At 39.3% G+C, this 23,980-nt stretch overlaps 1 protein-coding gene across 1 annotated transcript in view; it reads right to left on the bottom strand.

Moving 5' to 3' along the window:
• TRIO (trio Rho guanine nucleotide exchange factor) overlaps positions 1-23,980 on the bottom strand; it is a 409,289-nt gene that overhangs the window by 248,837 nt on the left and 136,472 nt on the right. The window contains 1 exon segment of the mRNA XM_037798879.1: positions 18,255-18,329. Coding sequence (XP_037654807.1) covers positions 18,255-18,329 — 75 coding nt within the window.

The following is a 23,980-nucleotide window of genomic DNA, read 5'->3' as shown; positions in this document are numbered from 1 at the left end:
CTAAGTAGTGACTACTCAGCAGCCACCATGGAGGCAAGAAGGCAGTGGCACGATATATTTAAAATTCTGAGTGAGAGGAATTTCCAGCCAAGAATACTTTATCCAGCAAAGCTCTCCTTCAAATTTGAGGGAGAGCTTAAATTTTTCACAGACAAAGAAATGCTGAGAGAATTTGCTAACAAGAGACCTGCCCTACTGGAGATACTAAAGGGAGCCCTACAGACAGAGAAACAAAGACAGGACAGAGAGACTTGGAGAAAGGTTCAGTACTAAAGAGATTCGGTATGGGTACAATAAAGGATATTAATAGAGAGAGGGAAAAATATGGCAAACATAAACCAAAGGATAAGATGGCCGATTCAAGAAATGCCTTCACGGTTTTAACGTTGAATGTAAATGGATTAAACTCCCCAATTAAAAGATATAGATTCGCAGAATGGATCAAAAAAAATGAACCATCAATATGTTGCATACAAGAGACTCATCTTAGACACAGGGACACAAAGAAACTGAAAGTGAAAGGATGGAAAAAAATATTTCATGCAAGCTACAGCCAAAAGAAAGCAGGTGTAGCAATATTAATCTCAGATAAAATAGACTTCAAATGCAGGGATGTTTTGAGAGACAAAGAAGGCCACTACATACTAATAAAAGGGGCAATTCAGCAAGAAGAAATAACAATCATAAATGTCTATGCACCCAATCAAGGTGCCACAAAATACATGAGAGAAACACTGGCAAAACTAAAGGAAGCAATTGATGTTTCCACAATAATTGTGGGAGACTTCAACACATCACTCTCTCCTATAGATAGATCAACCAGACAGAAGACCAATAAGGAAATTGAAAACCTAAACAATCTGATAAATGAATTAGATTTAACAGACATCTACAGGACATTACACCCCAAATCACCAGGATACACATACTTTTCTAGTGCTCACGGAACTTTCTCCAGAATAGATCATATGCTGGGACATAAAACAAGCCTCAATAAATTTAAAAAGATTGAAATTATTCAAAGCACATTCTCTGACCACAATGGAATACAATTAGAAGTCAATAACCATCAGAGACTTAGAAAATTCACAAATACCTGGAGGTTAAACAACACACTCCTAAACAATCAGTGGGTTAAAGAAGAAATAGCAAGAGAAATTGCTAAATATATAGAGAGGAATGAAAATGAGAACACAACATACCAAAACCTATGGGATGCAGCAAAAGCAGTGCTAAGGGGGAAATTTATAGCACTAAACGCATATATTAAAAAGGAAGAAAGAGCCAAAATCAAAGAACTAATGGATCAACTGAAGAAGCTAGAAAATGAACAGCAAACCAATCCCAAACCAAGTAGAAGAAAAGAAATAACAAGGATTAAAGCAGAAATAAATGACATAGAGAACAAAAAAACAATAGAGAGGATAAATATCACCAAAAGTTGGTTCTTTGAGAAGATCAACAAGATTGACAAGCCCCTAGCTAGACTGACAAAATCAAAAAGACAGAAGACCCATATAAACAAAATAATGAATGAAAAAGGTGACATAACTGCAGATCCTGAAGAAATTTAAAAAATTATAAGAGGATATTATGAACAACTGTATGGCAACAAACTGGATAATGTAGAAGAAATGGACAATTTCCTGGAAACATATGAACAACCTAGACTGACCAGAGAAGAAATAGAAGACCTCAACCAACCCATCACAAGCAAAGAGATCCAATCAGTCATCAAAAATCTTCCCACAAATAAATGCCCAGGGCCAGATGGCTTCACAGGGGAATTCTACCAAACTTTCCAGAAAGAACTGACACCAATCTTACTCAAACTCTTTCAAAACACTGAAAAAAATGGAACACTACCTAACTCATTTTATGAAGCTAACATCAATCTAATACCAAAACCAGGCAAAGATGCTACAAAAAAGGAAAACTACCGGCCAATCTCCCTAATGAATATAGATGCAAAAATCCTCAACAAAATACTTGCAAATCGAATCCAAAGACACATTAAAAAAATCATACACCATGACCAAGTGGGGTTCATTCCAGGCATGCAAGGATGGTTCAACATAAGAAAAACAATCAATGTATTACAACACATTAACAAGTCAAAAGGGAAAAATCAATTGATCATCGCAATAGATGCTGAAAAAGCATTTGACAAAATCCAACATCCCTTTTTGACAAAAACACTTCAAAAGGTAGGAATTGAAGGAAACTTCCTCAACATGATAAAGAGCATATATGAAAAACCCACAGCCAGCATAGTACTCAATGGTGAGAGACTGAAAGCCTTCCCTCTAAGATCAGGAACAAGACAAGGATGCCCGCTGTCACCACTGTTATTCAACATTGTGCTGGAAGTGCTAGCCAGGGCAATCTGGCAAGACAAAGAAATAAAAGGCATCCAAATTGGAAAAGAAGAAGTAAAACTGTCATTGTTTGCAGATGATATGATCTTATATCTAGAAAACCCTGAGAAATCAACGATACACCTACTAGAGCTAATAAACAAATTTAGCAAAGTAGCGGGATACAAGATTAATGCACATAAGTCAGTAATGTTTCTATATGCTAGAAATGAACAAACGGAAGTGACACTCAAGAAAAAGATACCATTTTCAATAGCAACTAAAAAAATCAAGTACCTAGGAATAAACTTAACCAAAGATGTAAAAGACCTATACAAAGAAAACTACATAACTCTACTAAAAGAAATAGAAGGGGACCTTAAAAGATGGAAAAATATTCCATGTTCATGGATAGGAAGGCTAAATGTCATTAAGATGTCAATTCTACCCAAACTCATCTACAGATTCAATGCAATCCCAATCAAAATCCCAACAACCTACTTTGCAGACTTGGAAAAGCTAGTTATCAAATTTATTTGGAAAGGGAAGATGCCTCGAATTGCTAAACACACTCTAAAAAAGAAAAACGAAGTGGGAGGACTTATACTCCCTGACTTTGAAGCTTATTATAAAGCCACAGTTGCCAAAACAGCATGGTACTGGCACAAAGATAGACATATAGATCAATGGAATCGAATTGAGAATTCAGAGATAGACCCTCAGATCTATGGCCGACTGATCTTTGATAAGGCCCCCAAAGCCACCGAACTGAGCCATAATGGTCTTTTCAACAAATGGGGCTGGGAGAGTTGGATATCCATATCCAAAAGAATGAAAGAGGACCCCTACCTCACCCCCTACACAAAAATTAACTCAAAATGGACCAAAGATCTCAATATAAAAGAAAGTACCATAAAACTCCTAGAAGATAATGTAGGAAAACATCTTCAAGACCTTGTATTAGGAGGCCACTTCCTAGACTTTACACCCAAAGCACAAGCAACAAAAGAGAAAATAGATAAATGGGAACTCCTCAAGCTTAGAAGTTTCTGCACCTCAAAGGAATTTCTCAAAAAGGTAAAGAGGCAGCCAACTCAATGGGAAAAAATTTTTGGAAACCATGTATCTGACAAAAGACTGATATCTTGCATATACAAAGAAATCCTACAACTCAATGACAATAGTACAGATGGCCCAATTATAAAATGGGCAAAAGATATGAAAAGACAGTTCTTTGAAGAGGAAATACAAATGGCCAAGAAACACATGAAAAAATGTTCAGCTTCACTAGCTATTAGAGAGATGCAAATTAAGACCACAATGAGATACCATCTAACACCGGTTAGAATGGCTGCCATTAAACAAACAGGAAACTACAAATGCTGGAGGGGATGTGGAGAAATTGGAACACTTATTCATTGTTGGTGGGACTGTATAATGGTTCAGCCACTCTGGAAGTCAGTCTGGCAGTTCCTTAGAAAACTAGATATAGAGCTACCATTCGATCCAGCGATTGCACTTCTCGGTATATACCCGGAAGATCGGAAAGCAGTGACACGAACAGATATCTGCACGCCAATGTTCATAGCAGCATTATTCACAATTGCCAAGAGATGGAAACAACCCAAATGTCCTTCAACAGATGAGTGGATAAATAAATGTGGTATATACACACGATGGAATACTACGCGGCAGTAAGAAGGAACGATCTGGTGAAACATATGACAACATGGATGAACCTTGAAGACATAATGCTGAGCGAAATAAGCCAGGCACAAAAAGAGAAATATTATATGCTACCACTAATGTGAACTTTGAAAAATGTAAAACAAATGGTTTATAATGTAGAATGTAGGGGAACTAGCAGTAGAGAGCAATTAAGGAAGGGGGAACAATAATCCAAGAAGAACAGATAAGCTATTTAACGTTCTGGGGATGCCCAGAAATGACTATGGTCTGTTAATTTCTGATGGATGTAGTAGGAACAAGTTCACTGAAATGTTGCTATATTAGGTAACTTTCTTGGGGTAAAGTAGGAACATGTTGGAAGTTAAGCAGTTATCTTAGGTTAGTTGTCATTTTCTTACTCCCTTGTTATGGTCTCTTTGAAATGTTCTTTTATTGTATGTTTGTTTTCTTTTTAACTTTTTTTTTCATACAGTTGATTTAAAAAAGAAGGGAAAGTTAAAAAAAAAAAAGAAAAAAGAAAAAAGACAAACAAGGAAAAAAAAAAAAAAAAGATTGTAGTGCCCCCTTGAGGAGCCTGTGGAGAATGCAGGGGTATTCGCCTACCCCACCTCCATGGTTGCTAACAAGACCACAGACATAGGGGACTGGTGGTTTGATGGGTTGAGCCCTCTACCATAAGTTTTACCCTTGGGAAGACGGTTGCTGCAAAGGAGAGGCTAGGCCTCCCTATATTTGTGCCTAAGAGTCTCCTCCTGAATGCCTCTTTGTCGCTCAGATGTGGCCCTCTCTCTCTGGCTAAGCCAACTTGAAAGGTGAAATCACTGCCCTCCCCCCTACGTGGGACCAGACACCCAGGGGAGTGAATCTCCCTGGCAACGTGGAATATGACTCCCGGGGAGGAATGTAGACCCGGCATCGTGGGATGGAGAACATCTTCTTGACCAAAAGGGGGATGTGAAAGGAAATGAAATAAGCTTCAGTGGCAGAGAGATTCCAAAACGAGCCGAGAGATCACTCTGGTGGGCACTCTTACGCACACTTTAGACAACCCTTTTTAGGTTCTAAAGAATTGGGGTAGCTGGTGGTGGATACCTGAAACTATTAAACTACAACCCAGAACCCATGAATCTCGAAGACAGTTGCATAAAAATGTAGCTTATGAGGGGTGACAATGGGATTGGGAATGCCATAAGGACCAAACTCCACTTTGTCTAGTTTATGGATGGATGTGTAGAAAAGTAGGGGAAGGAAACAAACAGAGAAAGGTACCCAGTGTTCTTTTTTACTTCAATTGCTCTTTTTCACTCTAATTATTATTCTTGTTATTTTTGTGTGTGGGCTAATGAAGGTGTCAGGGATTGATTTAGGTGATGAATGTACAACTATGTAATGGTACTGTAAACAATTGAAAGTACAATTTGTTTTGTATGACTGCGTGGTATGTGAATATATCTCAATAAAATGATGATTAAAAAAAAAAAAAAAAAAAGCTAGAAAAAAAAAAAAAAAATCAATTCCACAGACGTCTTTAAATGATATTCCCCAAGACTCAGGTGGGTTGCCAATGTCATAGAAGATACCCAAATGAAAATACCATCAGATTTATAATGCAGAAAAGTTACAAGCTCAAAGTTCCAGTCCCTGTTCCCCCACTAATGAAAACAGCAATGCGGCGGCTCAGCCGAAAGGTGCACACAGGTGCTCAAGATCAAACCACAGGCTGACGGGGAGGCAAGCGGGCATGCGACAGCCTGCAAACTCGGGGCCTTAGTGTGTGCACTGGCAAGAGCAGGCCAGGAAGTCCATTTCTTGCCCCTACCAACGACACAGGATAGAGATGTGATAACGTTCTGCAGTCTCCAGACTTGGACATGTCTGTAATCAAAGACCAATAGCATATGAAGGGTTATCTGTCTATCCAAAAAAACAAACAAAAAAGGACAGTTTTTATTCATGATGATGCTGTTTTATTTTCAATTCCTATGAAAACCACATCCTCTCGACTCTCCCATCCCCCATTTTATTTCTCCTTAAAGCACTGATCGCCGGCTAGTAAACTATATGATTTATACCTTCTTTGTGCGTGCCTGTCTCCCTCACTAGAGTACAAGCTCCACGTGGGCAGGCACTTTTGCCTGTTTTGTCCACTGCTAAGGAGTCAAGGTCTAGAACATGACTGGCATAGAACACGTGCTCAAGAAACACTTAGTGAATGAATGGATTCCTCTTCCACATTCCAGAGTTAACTAAAAATACCTACTCAGTTATTAAAGTAAGTTAAAAACTGAAATGTTTGGTGAATATTCCATAGAAACACAGATGCTAAGTGAACTTAGAACTAAGGTTTAATATAAGAAGGAAGGCTGAAAGCTCCTACATTAAAACTATAAATGCCTGTGTTTCCCCTTATGGCCCAGTGACACTTAATGTCCCTCTTGTAAACGGCAGAAATTCAGGAAGCTTGATCTCTTGAGCAGTGATGCCCAGAACGGCCGCAAAGGCCCCCGGGTTCTGAGTCACCCCCAGGGGAAGCTCTGCAGGCCCAGGGGCAGCTGGCAGCGCCCACCGAGATCCCATGCCAACCTCCCCGCCCTGGCTCCAGCCCTGAGCTGGAAACCTCCAGGGGCTCGTCCTCCGTTTTTCTCACCTTCAACTGTAGGTCCACAATACTGCTAATTCCTTTTTTTTTCCCCCTAACTAAACTTATCTCAAATCTAAAGCCCCTATTAGGGCTGCTTGAATGACAACAGCTGCCTCTTACACTGGCCTCCCAGCCTCTGCCCTCTTCCCCTCCCAATCTACCCTTCAGGCTGCCCCCAAACCCACCTGACAGGTCTATCAGATCACTCTTCTGCTTCAAAATCTGCAATGGCACCCAGTGCCTATAGCCTAAAAACAAATACCCCAGGATCTGGCCTTATCCCCCATTATTGCCTGCCTACACCCCCTCTCCCCAACTGTTTCTTTATCCTCCTAACACAAATTCTTTTCAACTTCTTCCTTGTACTATTCCCTTGCCTGAAATGCCTCACCAGCCCCTGAACTCCTCTTCACCCTGCAGGAACCCTGGAGGCAGCCCCCTCCCTCCCTCTTCTCTGCTCCCACGCCTGTTCCAAGGCTGTCATCACCAGACACCAAATGGGTGCCTGTCTGTCAGCCTCCCTCGCCACTGACTCATCTTAGCGTCCCCGTCTCCCAGTAGCGAAGAACTAACTGTCTCTGAAATGACCCACAGGGGGGCAGACTTTGAGAAGATGAATTGAATACAGAGAAGTTTCATTCATCACAAGTATTGGAAATACCCAGACAAGGTACCGAATGCCGTTCTTTGGAAAGGTGTTCATCAGTATTCCCACGACTGGTGTCTGGAGACGAGATAGTTTACTTTGCAAATGAGCATGACACATACAAGATGAAAAGATTTCAAATCTCTAAATCTAAGTTTTAAAATGTTTTCTTTAATGTATGTATAGTGTTTACAAGTTAAAACTTTTGCAGAACAAAGATAATAATCAGTAATAATGGAAGGGGTTAGTGTGCTCCTACTTCCCTGGAAAGTCACAAGGAGGTCAAAAAGCATCCCATACAAAGAACTGAAAGTAGGGACTCAGACATTTGCACACTGATGTTCACACAGCATTATTCACAATTGCCAAAAGGTGGAAACAACCCAAATGTCCACCAACAGATGAATGTATAAACAAATGAGGTATACATGTGCAATGGAGTATTATTCAGCGATAAAAAGGAATGAAGTTCTGATAACATGTTACAACATGGATGAACCTTGAAGACATACTAAATAAAATAAGCTAGACACAAACGGACAAATATGGAATGACTGCACCTACAAGAAATATCTAAAATAAGTAAATTTATAGAAACAAAGTAGATTAGAGGTTACCAAGAGCAGCGGGTGGGGGGATGGGACTTACTGCTTAATGGGTACAGAGGTTCTGTTTTGAGTGATGATAAAGTTTTGATATATGCCAGGGATTGAATCATGCTCCCTACAAAAGGCATGTTCAGATACAATCCCTGGTCCTGTGGGTGTGAACCCATTTATAGGACCTCTGTTAGCGGTATGTCCAAACTGAAGGAGGGTGGGCTTTAATCCAATAGGGCTGAGGTCTCAGAGGCAAAGGAAACTGGATGTGGCAGAGAAGCCACAAGAAGGCAGAAGCCGGAAGAGAAGGGAGAGGACATTGCCATTTGACGGGAAGCCAAGGAGCCCCACATATACGCCGGAGCCAGCCCCAGAACGCCACAGTCTTCAGGGAGAAAGCATCGCCTTGCTGACACCTTGATTTTGAACTTCTAGTATCAAAACTGTGAGCCCATAAATCCCCACTGTTTAAGCCAACCCACTGTACAGTATTTGTTTCAGAAGCTGGGAAACTAGAACAGTAAAGGATGGTGTTGATGGCAGCACAACACTGTAAAGGCAACTAATGCCACTGAGTTGTACACTTAAAAATGGTTAAAACAGCAGACTTTGTTTTACACACACACACACACACACACACAAAATTAAAAAAATATCCCACAGAGAACACATGAAAACTAGAAATGTGTCTAACACAACTTGAGGTTAAAGCTAATGAAAAGCCACCAGTGATCCAAATCAAATGTAAGCAGCAGTTCCTTTAAGAAAACTTAAGTTCCGATCTGCTTCCCTTTAAGGTGGAACCAAGTACATCCAACACAGTCGCTGTCCTCTCAGCTTAATGGTACAGAAGTGGCAATCCAGGGCCATTCCCCGTGCACCCTCAGCCGGCACTCCCCCACTCCTCTCCCGCACTAAGCCCTCCTCCTCCGCTTTCCCCTGGGCGGCTGTGCCCCCTCCCCAGGTGGTCTTTGCTGACACCAAAGCGGGGGCAGATCCCTGCCTCGGCGTTCCCGCCCCTCTGGGAACACTCGAGCCTCTCCCCAGGTGTAAACTCGGGTTCCATTTTTGTCTTCTCTGTGGCTCTAAGCCCCACGGGCAGGGGCCTTGTCCTCTTTCCTGGGTCCCACGAGACACTGGAATATCAGCTGAATTAGTGAGGACTGATGGCACCGCCCCAGCCTGCAAGGAGTTCAATCAGTTTACTGCACCAGCTTAAGGAACCAGCTATTCTCCAGAACCTTCAAAAGTGGTTCAAACTGGGAGTGATCTGAATTGAATAAGAGGCTTTCCGGCTGCTGGCATGTAGAGCAAAAAGCAAATTAGGTCCCTCTTTCCAGGTGACCGAGAAAAGGTATTCCCTAAAAAGTGATGACAGGGAACACAAAGCCATTTCACTTTTCACCACGTGCTGCTGCAGGGCACAGAGGTACTGGCTAACATGCTGACTCATGAAGTGGCAGACTTATTACACAGTCAAAGACAACACGTGGCACTCAACCCCTTTTCTTTAAATGAAGTAAAAACTCACCTTTCACCCAGTTAGAATGAACTTTTCTTGTAAGGAAGGCAAGCTCGTTTTGAGGTATATAATGTGAATTTCAATGACCCATCTATACTTTTCTTTCTCTGGTCCTCATTTCAATTTTTGGATTACAACATAAATGAAAAGTAGTCCTTACACTCACATCTAGATGCAAGCAACAGTCTAACTTACCCTGACCATAAAAAGCAGACTTTTACAAAGGAAATGCTCTGCAAGGGCCTAGTATGTAAAAGAGAGAAATTACAGCTGTCTAGAAGTCTGCACTCAGACAATACTCCCTGTTAAAGTAACTCCCCTGCTCTGAAGACCAATCCAGGCAAGCAGCCCTATCTATCCCTTGTGTGCTCGCCTCCTGCTGCCTGGTTCCAGAACCAGGAATTGGCTTGCTCGCCTCCTGCTGCCTGGTTCCAGAACCAGGAATTGGCTTACAGAGTATTTCTAATGAACAGTCAAAGGAGACTCTCTACCACATGCTTGGCAGCCCTCTGGCAGTACCTGCTTTCTCTAACTCCACCAGTTATTCCATTTATTTGATTTAACTCGGTCATTACTGCCGCCTCACTGTCCTAGATGCCAGCAGCGGACATTTAAGATGGGGAGGAGGTGGCCACTTCCCTTCCCAGAAAATGCAGAATCCTGTAAACTGGAACATAAAGAACTGAGTTCCTCTCAGCAACCCTAACTCATGGTCCTGTTAATACCCCAAATGCAAAGTGTGAATGTCCACACAACCCCAAATACAGAGACAATAAAAAAGTAAACCAAATGTCCATCGAAAGGCAACAGTCTGAATAAACTATGATATCTCTGCACAATGGAGTAAAAATGAATGTGGAATCCCTATTTGTACTGCTGTATAATGATCTCCAGTACATTTTGTGAAATGAAGCAAGGTGAAGAAAATGTGCATTATACACTACTGTTTAACCAAGAGGCATGGGATATGAAAATGGATGAATGGATGACTGAATATAGTTGCTCATATTTTAAAAGGGTAAGGAATAAACCAAACATTTAAGAAAGAATTTTAAAAGGCTTCCTCTGGGCTGTGAAAGCAAGTTTACCTTTCTAATTCACATGCTCTTGTTAAACTGCAGTTTTGAGTCATGTAAGAGCAAAACAGCAAGTAAGCATATTACCATAGCACACAGTAATAATATTCTAGTGTAGTGAGTTTTGGCTCTCGTGAATTTGGGGCATTTCTTCTCTGACCTCAGTTTCTGTGATCAAGAATATGAACAGTTGTTAGATGTTGTTAGTGATTCATCTTTGAAACAGAAATTTCTTGTGAACTCCTTTCAAAATCCTGGATGAGTTTCACTGAAGATGGAAAAAGAAAGAAAATGGTTTCCATTTGCAGCTACTCATCAGCACGCACCCAGTTTCTCCTTGGGCCTATGCAAAACAACACAGGAGTAAATCGCATCCTCCAAGATGACAGAAGCCTACAGTTGTCCAGCTTCTAATTTCAAAGTCAGCGCCGCTGGGCTTCATTGTGTTAACAATCTGACACCTTGGTCAGTAAGTATAAATGTGTTGCATAAAATAAAACTTAGCAAGTTAAAAAAAAAAAAAAGTTCCTGTGGGGAGGGAGGGGAGGGTAGAGGGGACAAGGACAGAAACCAGATTTCTTTGACTATTCCTTAATTTAAAATCTTGGCTCTGGAATGATATACAAATTTTATTTGACAATGAAGCAAAATCAGGTTGTTGTTTTCATAAACCTTAAAAACGTAAAGCAAAAAGAAACAAATGGTCCAAGTTGACAGCATATCCACAGGGAATGGAACTATTTCATGTGACTTTAAAGGATATATATTTAAACCATTTATTCTTTGGACAAAAGAACAACAAAAACATTAAATTACATTTGTTAATTATATTGTAATAACATCAGTACTACAAAGTAAATGGGTAATTATGTTGACGGAGGTAGGAATTAAGATTTTGAGAATAAGACCAAAGAGATACAAGTATATAGTCAAAGTAAAATATCTGTAGCCCTACTTTGAATTGGAAATTTTAGTATTAAGTCATGATGTCCTTTTTTCATTAAAAAACAAACAAACATGGATTTGTTCCCTGAAGGAGCATAAAAACAACAAGTAATCCAATAACAATGAGCATCCTAGAACTCAGATTGTGGTCTCTACATGCCATTTCTCCATCCAGTCGGAACTAGAGCTCTTTAGAGAAATGGCTGATTCCAGATTGAAAGCAGGAAACATAAAGAAGGGTCTGAGACATCTTGCCACATCAGCTAACAGGGAGGCTCTATTACTGTATGGTGCCAAAGGACCAGGAATCCACCTGAAGAGGCTGCTGGTGGTGGTTTACAGCTGATGTGCCCAGAAAAACAAGTATTTAAATTTAATCCATTCCTGTGGGTGTGAACTCATTGTAAGTAGGATCTTTTGATGAGGCTACTTCAGTTAAGGGGTGGCCCACCCCCATCAAGATGGGTCTTCAAACTATTACTGGAGTCTTTTATAAACAGAAAGAATACAGAGAGAGACAAAAGCCATGGGAGCAAGAAGCTGAAAGCAAAGAAACCCGGAAGAGAAGGGAGAGACCAGCCGACGCCTCGATGTGCCTTGCCATGTGACAGAGGAGCCCAGGACCATCGGCAGCTGGAATAAATTCCCATTGTTTAAGCCAAACAATTTCATGGTATCTGCTTTAAGCAGTCTAGGAAACTAAAACACTCCCACTGGCCAAAGACGGAACATTTTTAACTGCATAAGAGAAAAACATGCAACAAATTGAAACATCAAATAACTTCAAAATGATACTTAACAACAACAACAACACAGTAGTCACTTTTTATTAGTCTAAAAACTGGTAAATAAAGGACAAGTATCAATCATATATCCAGAAAGAAATGAGAAGGCACACAATATGGTACAAAACAAAAAAAGCACATAAATATAAAAGTAGGCATTCATGGAAGGGAGAAAAATGATTTAAGACTTACAAAGGCTAAACAGCAAAATAGTACAAGAAAGTCATATATTATCAGTAGTGACTTTAAATACAAAGGGATTAAACTCTCCAATCAAAAGGCAGAGATAGGCAGAAGGAATAAAAAAGGATGACCCAACTATATTTGTCTGCAACAGACTCACCTTAAAGTAAAACATACAAGTAGGTTGAGTGTGAAAGGATGGGAAAAAATGTACCATGCAAGTAGTAACCAAAAGAGAGCTGGGGCAGTTACACTAATAATGAATAAAATAGAGACGTTAAATTAAAAAGTTACGAGAGACAAAGATGATCATTATATTCTGATAAAGGGGGAAATTCAACAGGAAGAAGTAACAATTATAAATATATGTGCACCTAACAGCAAAGTTCCAAAATATAGGAAGCAAATAGTGACAGATCTGAAGAAAGAAACTGACAGTTCTGATTAATAGTAGGAGACTTCAAGGCACTACTTCTCCATAATGGATAGAACATCCAGTCAGAATATCAATAAGGGAGTATAGGATTTGAATGATACACTAAATCAACTACACCTAACAGACAAGATATAGAACACTGCAACCAATGAATACAGAATACACATTCTTCTCAAGTGCACATGGATCATTCTCCAGGATAGACCATATGCTGGGTCACAAAACAAGTCTCAATAAATTAAAAAAACACTGAAATCATTCTACATATATTCTCTGACCACAAAGGAATGAAGCTAAAATCAATAACAGAGTAAATAACAGAAAACTTACAACTATTTGGAAATTAAACAACATACTCGAACAATCAATGAGTTAAAGAGAAAATCAGAAGCAAAATTAGGAAATATCTTGAGGTAAATGAAAATAAAAATACAACATACCAAAACTTATGGGATGCAGCAAAGGCAGTGCTGAGAGGGAAATCTAGAGCTCTAGCCACTTACATTAAAAAGAAGGACTTCAAACTGGAAGAACTAGAAAAAGAAGAGCAAACTAAACCCATAGTGAGCAGAAGGAAGGAAATAAGAAAGATCAGAGCAGAGATAAACAAAATAGGAAACAAAAAAATATAAATAATAAAGACAAAAGTTGGTTCTTTGAAAAGGTCAACAGAATCAACAAACCTTTACCTAGACTGACAAAGAACAAAAGAGAGAGGATACAAATGACAAAAATCAGAAATGGAAAGGGGTATTTTACTACCAACCCTGCTAAAATCAAAAGGACTATAAGAGGATATTGGGAACAACTGTTTGCCAAGAAATTAGACAACCTAGATGAGACAAATTCTTAGAAACATACAAACTACCTAAAACAACTCAAGAAGAAACAGAAGATGCTAACAAACTAATTACAACCAATTAAAGAGACTGAATCAGTAATCAAAAACCTCCCAACAAAGAAAAGCCAAGGACCAGATGTATTCATAGGGGAAATCTACCAAACATTCCAAAAAGACTCAGTCCAATTCTACTCAAACCCTTCCAAGAAATGAAGAGCAGGGAACACTCCCTAACACATTCTACAAGGGCAACACCACCATCATACTGAAGCCAGATAAAGATATCACAAGAAAAGAAACTACAGACCAATATATCTTATGAATATAGACGTGAAAATCATCAACAAAATACTAGCAAACCAAATCCAACAGCATATTAAAAGAATTATACACATCATAATCAAGTGGGATTTATCCCTGCTGTGCATGGGTGGTTCAACACTATCACATTAACAGAATGAAAGAAAAACCCACATGATCAGAGCATCTCAACTGATGCAGAAAAGGCACTTGACAAAATACAGCATACTTTCTTTCAAAACGCTAAGAACCTAGGAATAGAAGGAAACTTTCTCAAAATGATAAAGGGTATATATGGAAAACCCACAGTTAAGAATCTACTTAATGATAAAAGATTGAAAGCTTTCCCTCTAAGATCAGGAACAAGACAAGGATGCCACTGTCACCACTCTTATTCAACACTGAACTAGAAGTTCTGGCCAGAGCAATCAGGCAAGAAAAAGAAATAAAGAGCATTCAAATTGGAGAGGAAGAAGTAAAACTTTCCCTATTCACAGATGATAGGATCCTATATACAGAAAATCCTGAAAAAATCACAACAAAGCTCCTAGAGCTAATAAAGGAGTTCAGCAAAGTGGTGGGCTGAGTAACACCCCCAAATCAGTAGTGTTTCTACATATAAGCAATGAACAATCAAAAGAAGAAATCACTAAAAAAAATTCTATTCACAACAGCAACTAAAAACCTAAATATCTAGGAATAAATTTAACCAAGGATATAAAGGACTCATACAAAGAAAACTACAAAACATTGCTAAAAGCAATCAAAAAAGGCCTAAATAAATGGAAGGACATTATGTGTTCATGAATTGGAAAACTAAATACCGTTAAGGTATCAATACTCCCAAAAGCAATTTATAGATTCAATACAATCCCAATTAAAATTCCAGCAACCTTCTTTGCAGAAATGGAAAAGCTAATCATCAAATTTATGTGGAATGGAAAGGGGCCCTGAATACCTAAAACCACCTTGAAAAAGAACAATGAAGTTGGAAGACTTACACTTCCCAATAAAACTACAAAGCCACAGTAATCAAAACAGCACGGTACTGGCACAAGGACAGACATAGAACAATGGAATAGAATTGAGAGCTCAGAAATCAACCCTCACATTAATGGCCAACTCATTTTTTGCAAAGTGGCAAAGATCATTCAATTGGGAAAGAATAGTCTCTTCAACAAATGGTGCTAGGAAAACTGGATATCCATTTACCAACAAAAGAAGGAGGACCCCTACCTCATACCATACACAAAAATCAACTCAAAATGAATTAAATACATTACTGTAAGAGCTGGACCTATCAAACTCATAGAAGAAATTATAGGGAAACATCTTCATGACCCTGTGTTAGGCTATGGTTTCTTAGACTTGATACCCAAAGCACAAGCAACAAAAAGAAAAAACAGATAAACAAAATATCAAAATTAAAACTTTTGTGCCTTGTCAAAGGGCTTTGTGATGAAAGTAAAATAACCTACACAGTGGGAGAAAATATTTGGAAACCACATATCTGATAAAGGATTAAAATATAAAAAGAAATCCTTCAGTGTAACAACAAAAAGATCAATAACCCAATTTAAAAATGTCCAAAGAACTTGAACAGACATCTCTCCAAAGAAGATACACAAATGTCCAGAAGGTACATGAAAAGATGCTCAACATCACTGGCCATCAGAGAAATGCAAATCAAAACCACCATGAGATATCATTTCACACCTACTAGAATGGCCATTATTAAACAAACAGGAAACTACAAGTGTTGGAGAGAATGTGGAGAAATTGGAGCACTTATTCACTGCTGGCAGGAATGCAAAATGGTACAGCCACTCTGGAAGACAGTCTGGCGGTTCCTCAGAAAGCTAAATATAGAACTACCATATGACCTGACAATCACCCTACTAGATACCCAAAAATTCGAAAGCAGGGACTCAAACAGACATTTGCACATCAACGTTCATAGCAACATTATTCACAACTGCCAAAAGACAGAAGCAACCCAAGTGTCTATCAGCTGTTGAATGGATAAACAAAACATGGTATATACATACAATGGAATATTATTCAGCCGTAAAAAGGAAGTCCTGATACATGCAACAACATGGATGAACCTTGAAGACATCATGTTGAGTGAAATAAGCCAGAAACAAAAGGACAAATATTGTATGATCTCACCGAGTTGAAACAATTAGAATAAGCCAACCCACAGAGTCAAAATCTAGATTACAGGTTACCAGGGGACAGGGTGTGTTTAGGGAATGGGAAGGTAAGGTTTACAGAACTGCTACTGAGAATAATGAAAATGGTTTGGTAATGGATGGTGGTAGTGGTAGCACAACATTGTGAATGCAATTAACAGCACTGAATATCTGAATGTGGTTAAAGGAGGAAATGTTAGGTTGTATATATGGTAACAGAAGAAATGTTTTTTTTTAAAAAAAATCCATGGAACTACACTAGACAAACAATAAACCTTAAGTTAAACCATGGGACTACACTAGACAAACAATGAACCTTAAGTTAATTAATATTACAATTATAAAAATGTGCTATCATCAATTGTAACAAATGTCCCACAGCAGTGCAGGGCATTGTGATGGGGTGGTTTATGGGAATCCTTTATTTTATGTATGACTGTTCTGTAAATTCACAACTTCTCTAATTTAAAAAAAAAAGGAAAAAAAAAAACCAAAGATGCATAATTTTATGCATAACTTTATGCATAAAGTTGCATAACTTTAATTAACCCTAAAGAAATTAAGGTGTTAGTAAGGATTTATGATAAAGTCCAAAAAACTGATTTTATTTCTTTCATTAGTTAAAAGGAATTCTATTCTAATAGACAGGTTAGGTAAAAATAAAGTCTGATAATTTATTCTGAATTACCTGTCTAATAAAAGACTGAATACAAATCATCAACCATAACTTCCCACTGTTCTTTACATGTCCATCTCCACTTGCTTAATGAAAAAAGGAAAGGTGAATAACAAGAGGTTTAGAAACACAAGAGAGGACAGAAGAACCAGATGGTCTCGTCATTGATGGAGACTTTATCAATGAAGAGCTAACAAATATGCAGGGTCAGCTTTCTTTAAGCCTCCCTTACTTAATTCTCCAATATTTTTAAGTAGAATCTTTTCTTTACATTAACTTTAAAATCTATCTGTAAACTACAAAACCAGGGAGTTCGCAAACTGGCAATGGTCCATATTATGCAGTTAGTCAGTAAATGATTAGAAAATAGCAAATGTTGCTTTTAAATCTCAGTGCATTAAAAGCTGCAAGTATTTTTTTTTTAATTTTTTAACATATATTCCCAACAATTTAAAGCACTCTCTTCTTTTCATTAGCTTCCTACACTCTCCTATAAACCTTCCAAATGCATTCTGAATTAGATTTACTTCTGCAAAGTCATCAACAGCAATGGAGCCAAAGAATACTATTGGGCCTGAAGCAAAACAAGATTAACAACGTCATCATAGGAAGCTGCATCCTAAGTGTACACCAATAAACATGTCAACAGGCACACAAAACACATAAAAGCAGCTAACCAGTGATATAAATTTAAAATAAACCATGTTCAAGGAGGAGCTGTCAGTCAATGCAGTATGCCTTCTGTTTGAGAAAGATAAAATTTTATCAAGTGAAACACATCCAGGAAGACTGCCTAAAAGCACGTGACAACCTACAGATTTACTTCCTGCTAAAGCAGAGCAGAAAAATCTTGCAAACCTTTGTTTTGTAACAAGTAAACTGGTGCCAAAAAGGCACAGCAGCCCATCCTGTTCTGGGCATGGAGGATGGGGTCCCCTAGGAAACAGCCAAAGCCCTACGCTACCCAGGACTCCTGGATCTAGAGAACTGTATCTCTGTTTTGTAGCCACAGAAATGTAGACGTAAGAAACTAAGGCCACATGTGCGCAGGGTCACCGTCCTACTTGTGCTCAGTTTTGCTTAACTGGCCTGTCGATTGGGGTAAAAACAGCCAAATGCTGAATGACAGACACATCTTTTAATTACCAGCAGTATCTGACTTCTAGCCAGCATAAAGTGCTAGGGCTCTAATTTGCCCTGAACATGCCATAAGAATAAAACAGTTGAAGTCCAGTGAAATGCCAGTGCTTTCATATGTTGTGGCCAGGGAGACAGTTCAGTGTTTTAGTCTCTGCAGTCACCAATGTTGTGTCAGAAGCAGTCAGAAGGAACAATACAGCAGATTAGGAAAGTTAAACTTTACCTGAAAGGTATGCAACTTTCTCCTTTAAAATTGGCAAAACATCCATAGCTTTCATTTCATCGTTTTTTCGAAACCCTGAAATACAGAAGGAAAAAATAAAATTACAAGGTGGCTTGACTGAAATTTAATTCCTTAACTATTTCTATCCAATACTAACAACAGAAGCTTTCCTCCCAGCATTAAACCAACTTCAGAAATATCTTTACTTGAAAACAACTGAATTCCACAAAGCATAGTTGTAGAACTATCTTCTACTTTAATATCCAATACTTTGCACACAGATTCAGAGGCTTGGGGATCAAGCAGGCTCTCGGCTGTTCCTAGCAATACAAATTCAACCTCCAAAAGGGCTGGATGTGAAATCAGTTCATTTACCAAGTCTTCATTTTAATCTTGCAGATTAATTTAGACACTGGTAAATTAAAAAGGCTATCCTGCTTTTTAAAAACTGCTATTTGTGGCACACTGAAACCTCTAGAGGGAGCTCCGGGCCTCATCGTGCCAGACTTCAGAGGTGGGTTAAAAATAACCAGTGGTAGGGAGGGGGGACAGGAGTATAAATAGAGGGAACAGGCCGGCCCTCTGGCTCTCTCCTTCTAGGCTTTCTGGGTCGCGGTCAGGGGCCCATCGGCTAAGTTAGTAAAATGGCCTGGTACCCCCACCCTGCTTCCGAGGAGGGTGAGACCAAGGCCCTTCTCCTCACTGCAAACCCACCCACCACCCAATATCTCAGAAAGCCAAGTGGAAATGTTGTGGGAAAGAGATCCGCAGCAGGCAAAAGAGGCCAAGTCAACACCCATCTTATCTAAGCAAAGGGAACTCCTGCCGTTCAAACAGGTCTGGCCCAGCAAACTACCACACGAGGATTTGGGGTCAAAAACGTTAACACTTGTGATAAAGCCTTGGGATGTTTCTACTGGTGATCTCTAACAGGAAATCTGTGATCAGGGATCCTGGCTCATCAAAATGAATGACTAGCCTTGTTAGCAGAACAATCTCTAGAAAAAATAAAGGATCGCTTCCCCATCCCCTTTTTTCTGCTCATTTATTTTTATCAAAATGGTGCAAGACGTTAGCCTGCTAACACATCCACTGCAAGATGTGGCCTTGGTATAAGAAATCAAGAAAAGCAGCCAAGGTAAATGAATGGGATGCACTTCTGCATAACTCAGTGGCACCTGTGGGATCCCATCTGTAAGAAAGCAACTCTCCAAAGCACTGGAGAGGGACCTGAAGCAGGAGACAGCGTGGGAAAGAGGCATGGACTGGGTGCACAGCCCCTGAGCAGGTCCTTTTAGACGGCCGGCTGCTATATAAGCTTAAAGAACTGGGAGGCAGCTCAGAGCAACCTCGGCAGCTGAAATTGATTGGCGACATCTTGGAAAGGCAAAAGAGAGCCCCAAATTCTGTTTATATAATTGGCCCAAATCTCTGGCTGCCCTGAGTCTTGCATGTGTGGGACAAACTCCAAGCAGCCTAGCTAGGGACAAAAGATCTGGACTCAGATTCCAACTGCTGTCTCCTATAGAGGAGACAGAGTTTGTGGCTCTAGTCCAGCAATTAGTTGCCTGCTACAGCAAGCAAATAACAACAACAAAATCAACACTTTCAGGAAGAATATAAGGGAATCTAGTCGCTACAATGTATCATTCACAGAAGAGTAAATTAAGGGTCTGATTATTTTCCGATTTGACAATTTTTTTAAAGTAAAGCTCTCCTGTCCATAAAATACTGATATGTATAGAAAGAAGCCAGTGTAACGGGATTTAACTACGACACTGAGTCACCCCAGACTTTGCCCAGAGACCGCAGAAACACATCCTGCGGAGGTCCCTGAGGTCCAGGGACTGAGGGCCATTACCCAGTCAGTTCCGGAAAGTTTGACACAGAACCCAGGCCTGCACGTCACCAGGCCACTTTTCTTTCCAATGCAGCATGCTCTGTGCTGGCATCTCACCAAGCTTCTAAAACAGTGGCTATTTGTAAAAGGTAACACATCCAAGCCAAGAGTACTGCAATTTAATCCTTCAGTTCCTTCAAAACTCTTGAATGGATGGAATCTAGTCTGTGCAGTTCACTGTCACCTGTTCAGTGATTCGCGGAACACGTCTACAAAGACTGATTCCACCCTGATTCCCTCTGAGGAGGGCATAGATGGCACTGGGGAAGAGGCAAGGAGGAGCAGTGGCCCTCAAGGAGCTTGTCAAGGAGACAAGTCTATAAATATCCACAAAACAAGGCAGATTATGGAAAGTTTCATAAGCAGCACAAAGTGTTATGGGACTCCGGCAAATTAGGAGACAGCAGATCACATGACAGAAACACCAGGCAGCCATTAAGGTGTACCTGTGGCTCACAATCTACAGGTGTTTGGAAGAGGCTCCCCCTTCCATTGCTACCAGATGAGGAAATGCATGCTTCCTACCATGCCCACACCACCCCTGGATGCTCCAGCTAGGACACAGTGGAAGTGACACAAGCAAGTACACTGCTGGGCTCCTACACTCCAGAAACAGGGGCCCCCTCTCACACAACCCTCAAGAAGAGAACTCATTAAGAACTGTGTGAGACTTAAACAACAATCCCAAAACATTCTTGACAAGGACTGCTGACTTCTGACTTAAGACTATATTCATTCCAAAATGAGGTACAGAAAACAAAGGTATTTAATTTTCCTATGTCCCACTGTGAGCCGCAGTGAGCCACAGACTCACTCCCATGTGACCTTATTCTTTAGTTTCCTAGAGCTGTGCTTGCATTAGCCTATCGGTTCCTCCCTGCCCCTCTACCCCAAAATTTATAAGACTCACAGTCTTTCCAGAGGAAGAAAGGTGCATGAATCAATGGCTAATCTGGTGTGGAAATGTGTGACACTTTTATTGTGGTAGACGTACACATCCAATTACAGAGATTAGAAGTTCAAACCCACTTTACTATTATAATATTATACTATATTTTAATTCCATTCATTTACATAAGTGTCGCAGTAAGAGATGCGAATTTTGTTAAAACTGTCAATTAAAAGCTTTTAAAACAAAAAAGAAAAAAAGGCAAAAATATAAAACTAACCATACATAAAGAAACTTAAGTTCATGTCTATTACAGTGATAGCATCTAAGTATCATTTTCAATTTTGTTTCCAGGTTTTTAAAGCACACCCAATAAGTAGAGGACTCAGGAAGTATGCATAAATGCTAAAACTCAATTATATCATGCAACTTTAAATAAATAGCAGGAAGAACTCAACCATGAATGTACCTCAGATCAAAAAGGCAGGTTCCGTTCCATGCCCTGAAGAGCTATTTAAATATAAACAGAGTGTGTTAGCATAAAACAATTTTTAACAAATGGCTTCTGTGCTATTCCAGTGATTCTAGATTACACTGCTAAGACTCCACTCACACTTCTTTCTTTCTTTCTTGGTGCACGAAAGGATCTACTGGAACAACAGTGAACACGTGCTGCACTAAATGGTCACTGGAAGCAGACACTCCTCCCACGTGCTCCAAGAGGGCAAGAAAAGGACAACACCATCCGGGAACGATGCTTCTGGGATCCCAAACCGCCCCAATGGTCTGCAGACAGCGCCGGCAACAGGTTTACGTCTAAGTGCCACCAAGAGGGTATGAAAAAACCTCTCAGGGAGGGGAGAGGGTACCGTGAGTGCTGGTGAAATTAAAAGAGGATGGAGAGAAAGGGTGAAAAAAGAAGAGCAAGTGAAAGGAGGAAACTAACAGAGGTAGAGAGCAAGAGGCCAAGGTCATGAGACATTGAGTTGACCTGATTTTTGCATCACAAAGACACTATACTAAAGTACGCATAAAGAATGAAAGACAAACCGTATTCTTGCTACAATTTAAAGTACATTTCACCAAGTGAGATTAAAGAAACCAACTCTGGATGTGAAGGAAATGCTAGCTTCAGGGACAGTGAACATAGCACAGGATGTAGTGACCGAAGCTTATCTGTAGGTGCAGAGGATGTCTCTCAGGGGAGTCGTAAAAGGCATTACTACAGTGCTCTTGTGAAACATGTCTAAGTGTATTTGTTCAAGATATTCATGGGATGATGCTTGCCATTAATGAAAATCTTTATGTTAATATTTGTTGAATGCCGCTGGGGGAAAAGGGTTTGAGTGAGGAATCAGGTATTATTGTTAACTAAATACAAAGACGTCATTAGTGTTTGGTGATTTTCTTTCCTAGCCCTTTCCAGGTTTCTAAAACAATGAAATTTGAATATTTACATTTTTTAATATATTCATTTTAAAAAAATCTCAACCGCAAGGTTAGGACTGTTATTTGCCAAAACTGATAACCTTTTAAATTGCTATTTGGCTCAGCAGAATGTCAATCTAAAGATAAATTTTAAACCCCTGCTCCCAAATAGCTCACATTTCTTAAAATGATAAACATTTATATTACCATCAATCATAAATTTTTCCCTTTCTCTCTCAATAAGCCAGTGTGGATGACTGGCTGGTATCTGGGTGCCTAGGACAGGGTCAGGCCCAGACTGGCCAATAAACATGGAAGGCTGGGTGGAGAGGTGAATGAATGAAATGAATGAACAAATGGATGAACAAGCACACTTCACCAGCTTCCTGCCCCTGAAACTCCATTTAAGGACACCACTGTTCCTTAGAACTGTCTATTTTAAGTTAGTGAAATCAGAGGGCCACTCCTATGGTATGATTTATATTTATAACAAGGAAAATTAACCTCTCTGCCCTAAGAGGAAACATTCCACAAGTTATCATTCACCAGTGGAAAATTTTTTAGTTGAATCAATGGTCTGAAATTTCAACTATTTAAAATACCCCACTGGCCGAATCTATTACATTTTTGCTTTCCACAGACTCTGAAGGAAGGAGCTGAATTGTTATCATTGATGAATACCTTTTGAAGCCAGTCACTGATGACCAAAATGCTCATTCACTTGCTCATTTCCTTGACATAAAAAAAAGAAAAAGAAAAAAAAGAGAGAAGGCACAACCCCCAAATCTATTTCATAATAGCAAATATTTTAACACTGAACAAAAGCTTTTATGCAATACATTATCCCAATGGCAGTTTTTTAAGTTCCTAAAAAAATAAAGAGAAATCAAATTTTAAATATTTTTAAATGAAGCACAGGTAAAAGGTTTGTTTTTTGTGGTTTGTTTTTTTTTTTTTTTTTTTTTTACCCCATACTTTCCTAGGATTACTGTAAGGGTAACAGTAATTTGCAGTTTTACTTAATACTCAAATTAAATCAGTCAAATGAGAGTTTCAATAAAAATAAAGTTAGAAAAACGATGGTTATTTCCTGATCATTTGAGCTGATGACCAAAATGAACTGGTGCCTCCTTCTGAACTGTGCGCCTCACATGCATTACTTGGAGTTGTCCTTAAAAGACAATCCACAAAACAAACTCATCCATTTTCAAAGGTCTCATTTGCCTGTCAGTAATACCACTTCAGTATTTACTGAAGAGGAAAACTATCAGCGGGAGATACTGAAAAAAAAAAAAAATAAATCCTATATTTATAAAAACATATGTTGTAGCAGTAATTAAAATGTATTTTTTAAAAGCACTATTTTGAAACAAACAAAAAAAACAACTTTGTATAGTAAGCTTGCAGCTTACTATTAGCACTCAGTCTTGGTGGTAATTATCGAATTCGTCTCATTAGTTTATTTCGGGGAAGCGCGCGCGCGCACTCACACAGTCTGAACACAAAGAG

The sequence above is a fragment of the Choloepus didactylus genome, chromosome 11, assembly GCF_015220235.1.
Source record: "Choloepus didactylus isolate mChoDid1 chromosome 11, mChoDid1.pri, whole genome shotgun sequence".
NCBI classification, from domain to species: Eukaryota; Metazoa; Chordata; class Mammalia; order Pilosa; family Megalonychidae; genus Choloepus; species Choloepus didactylus.
This window is presented reverse-complemented; position numbering and strand designations above follow the sequence as displayed.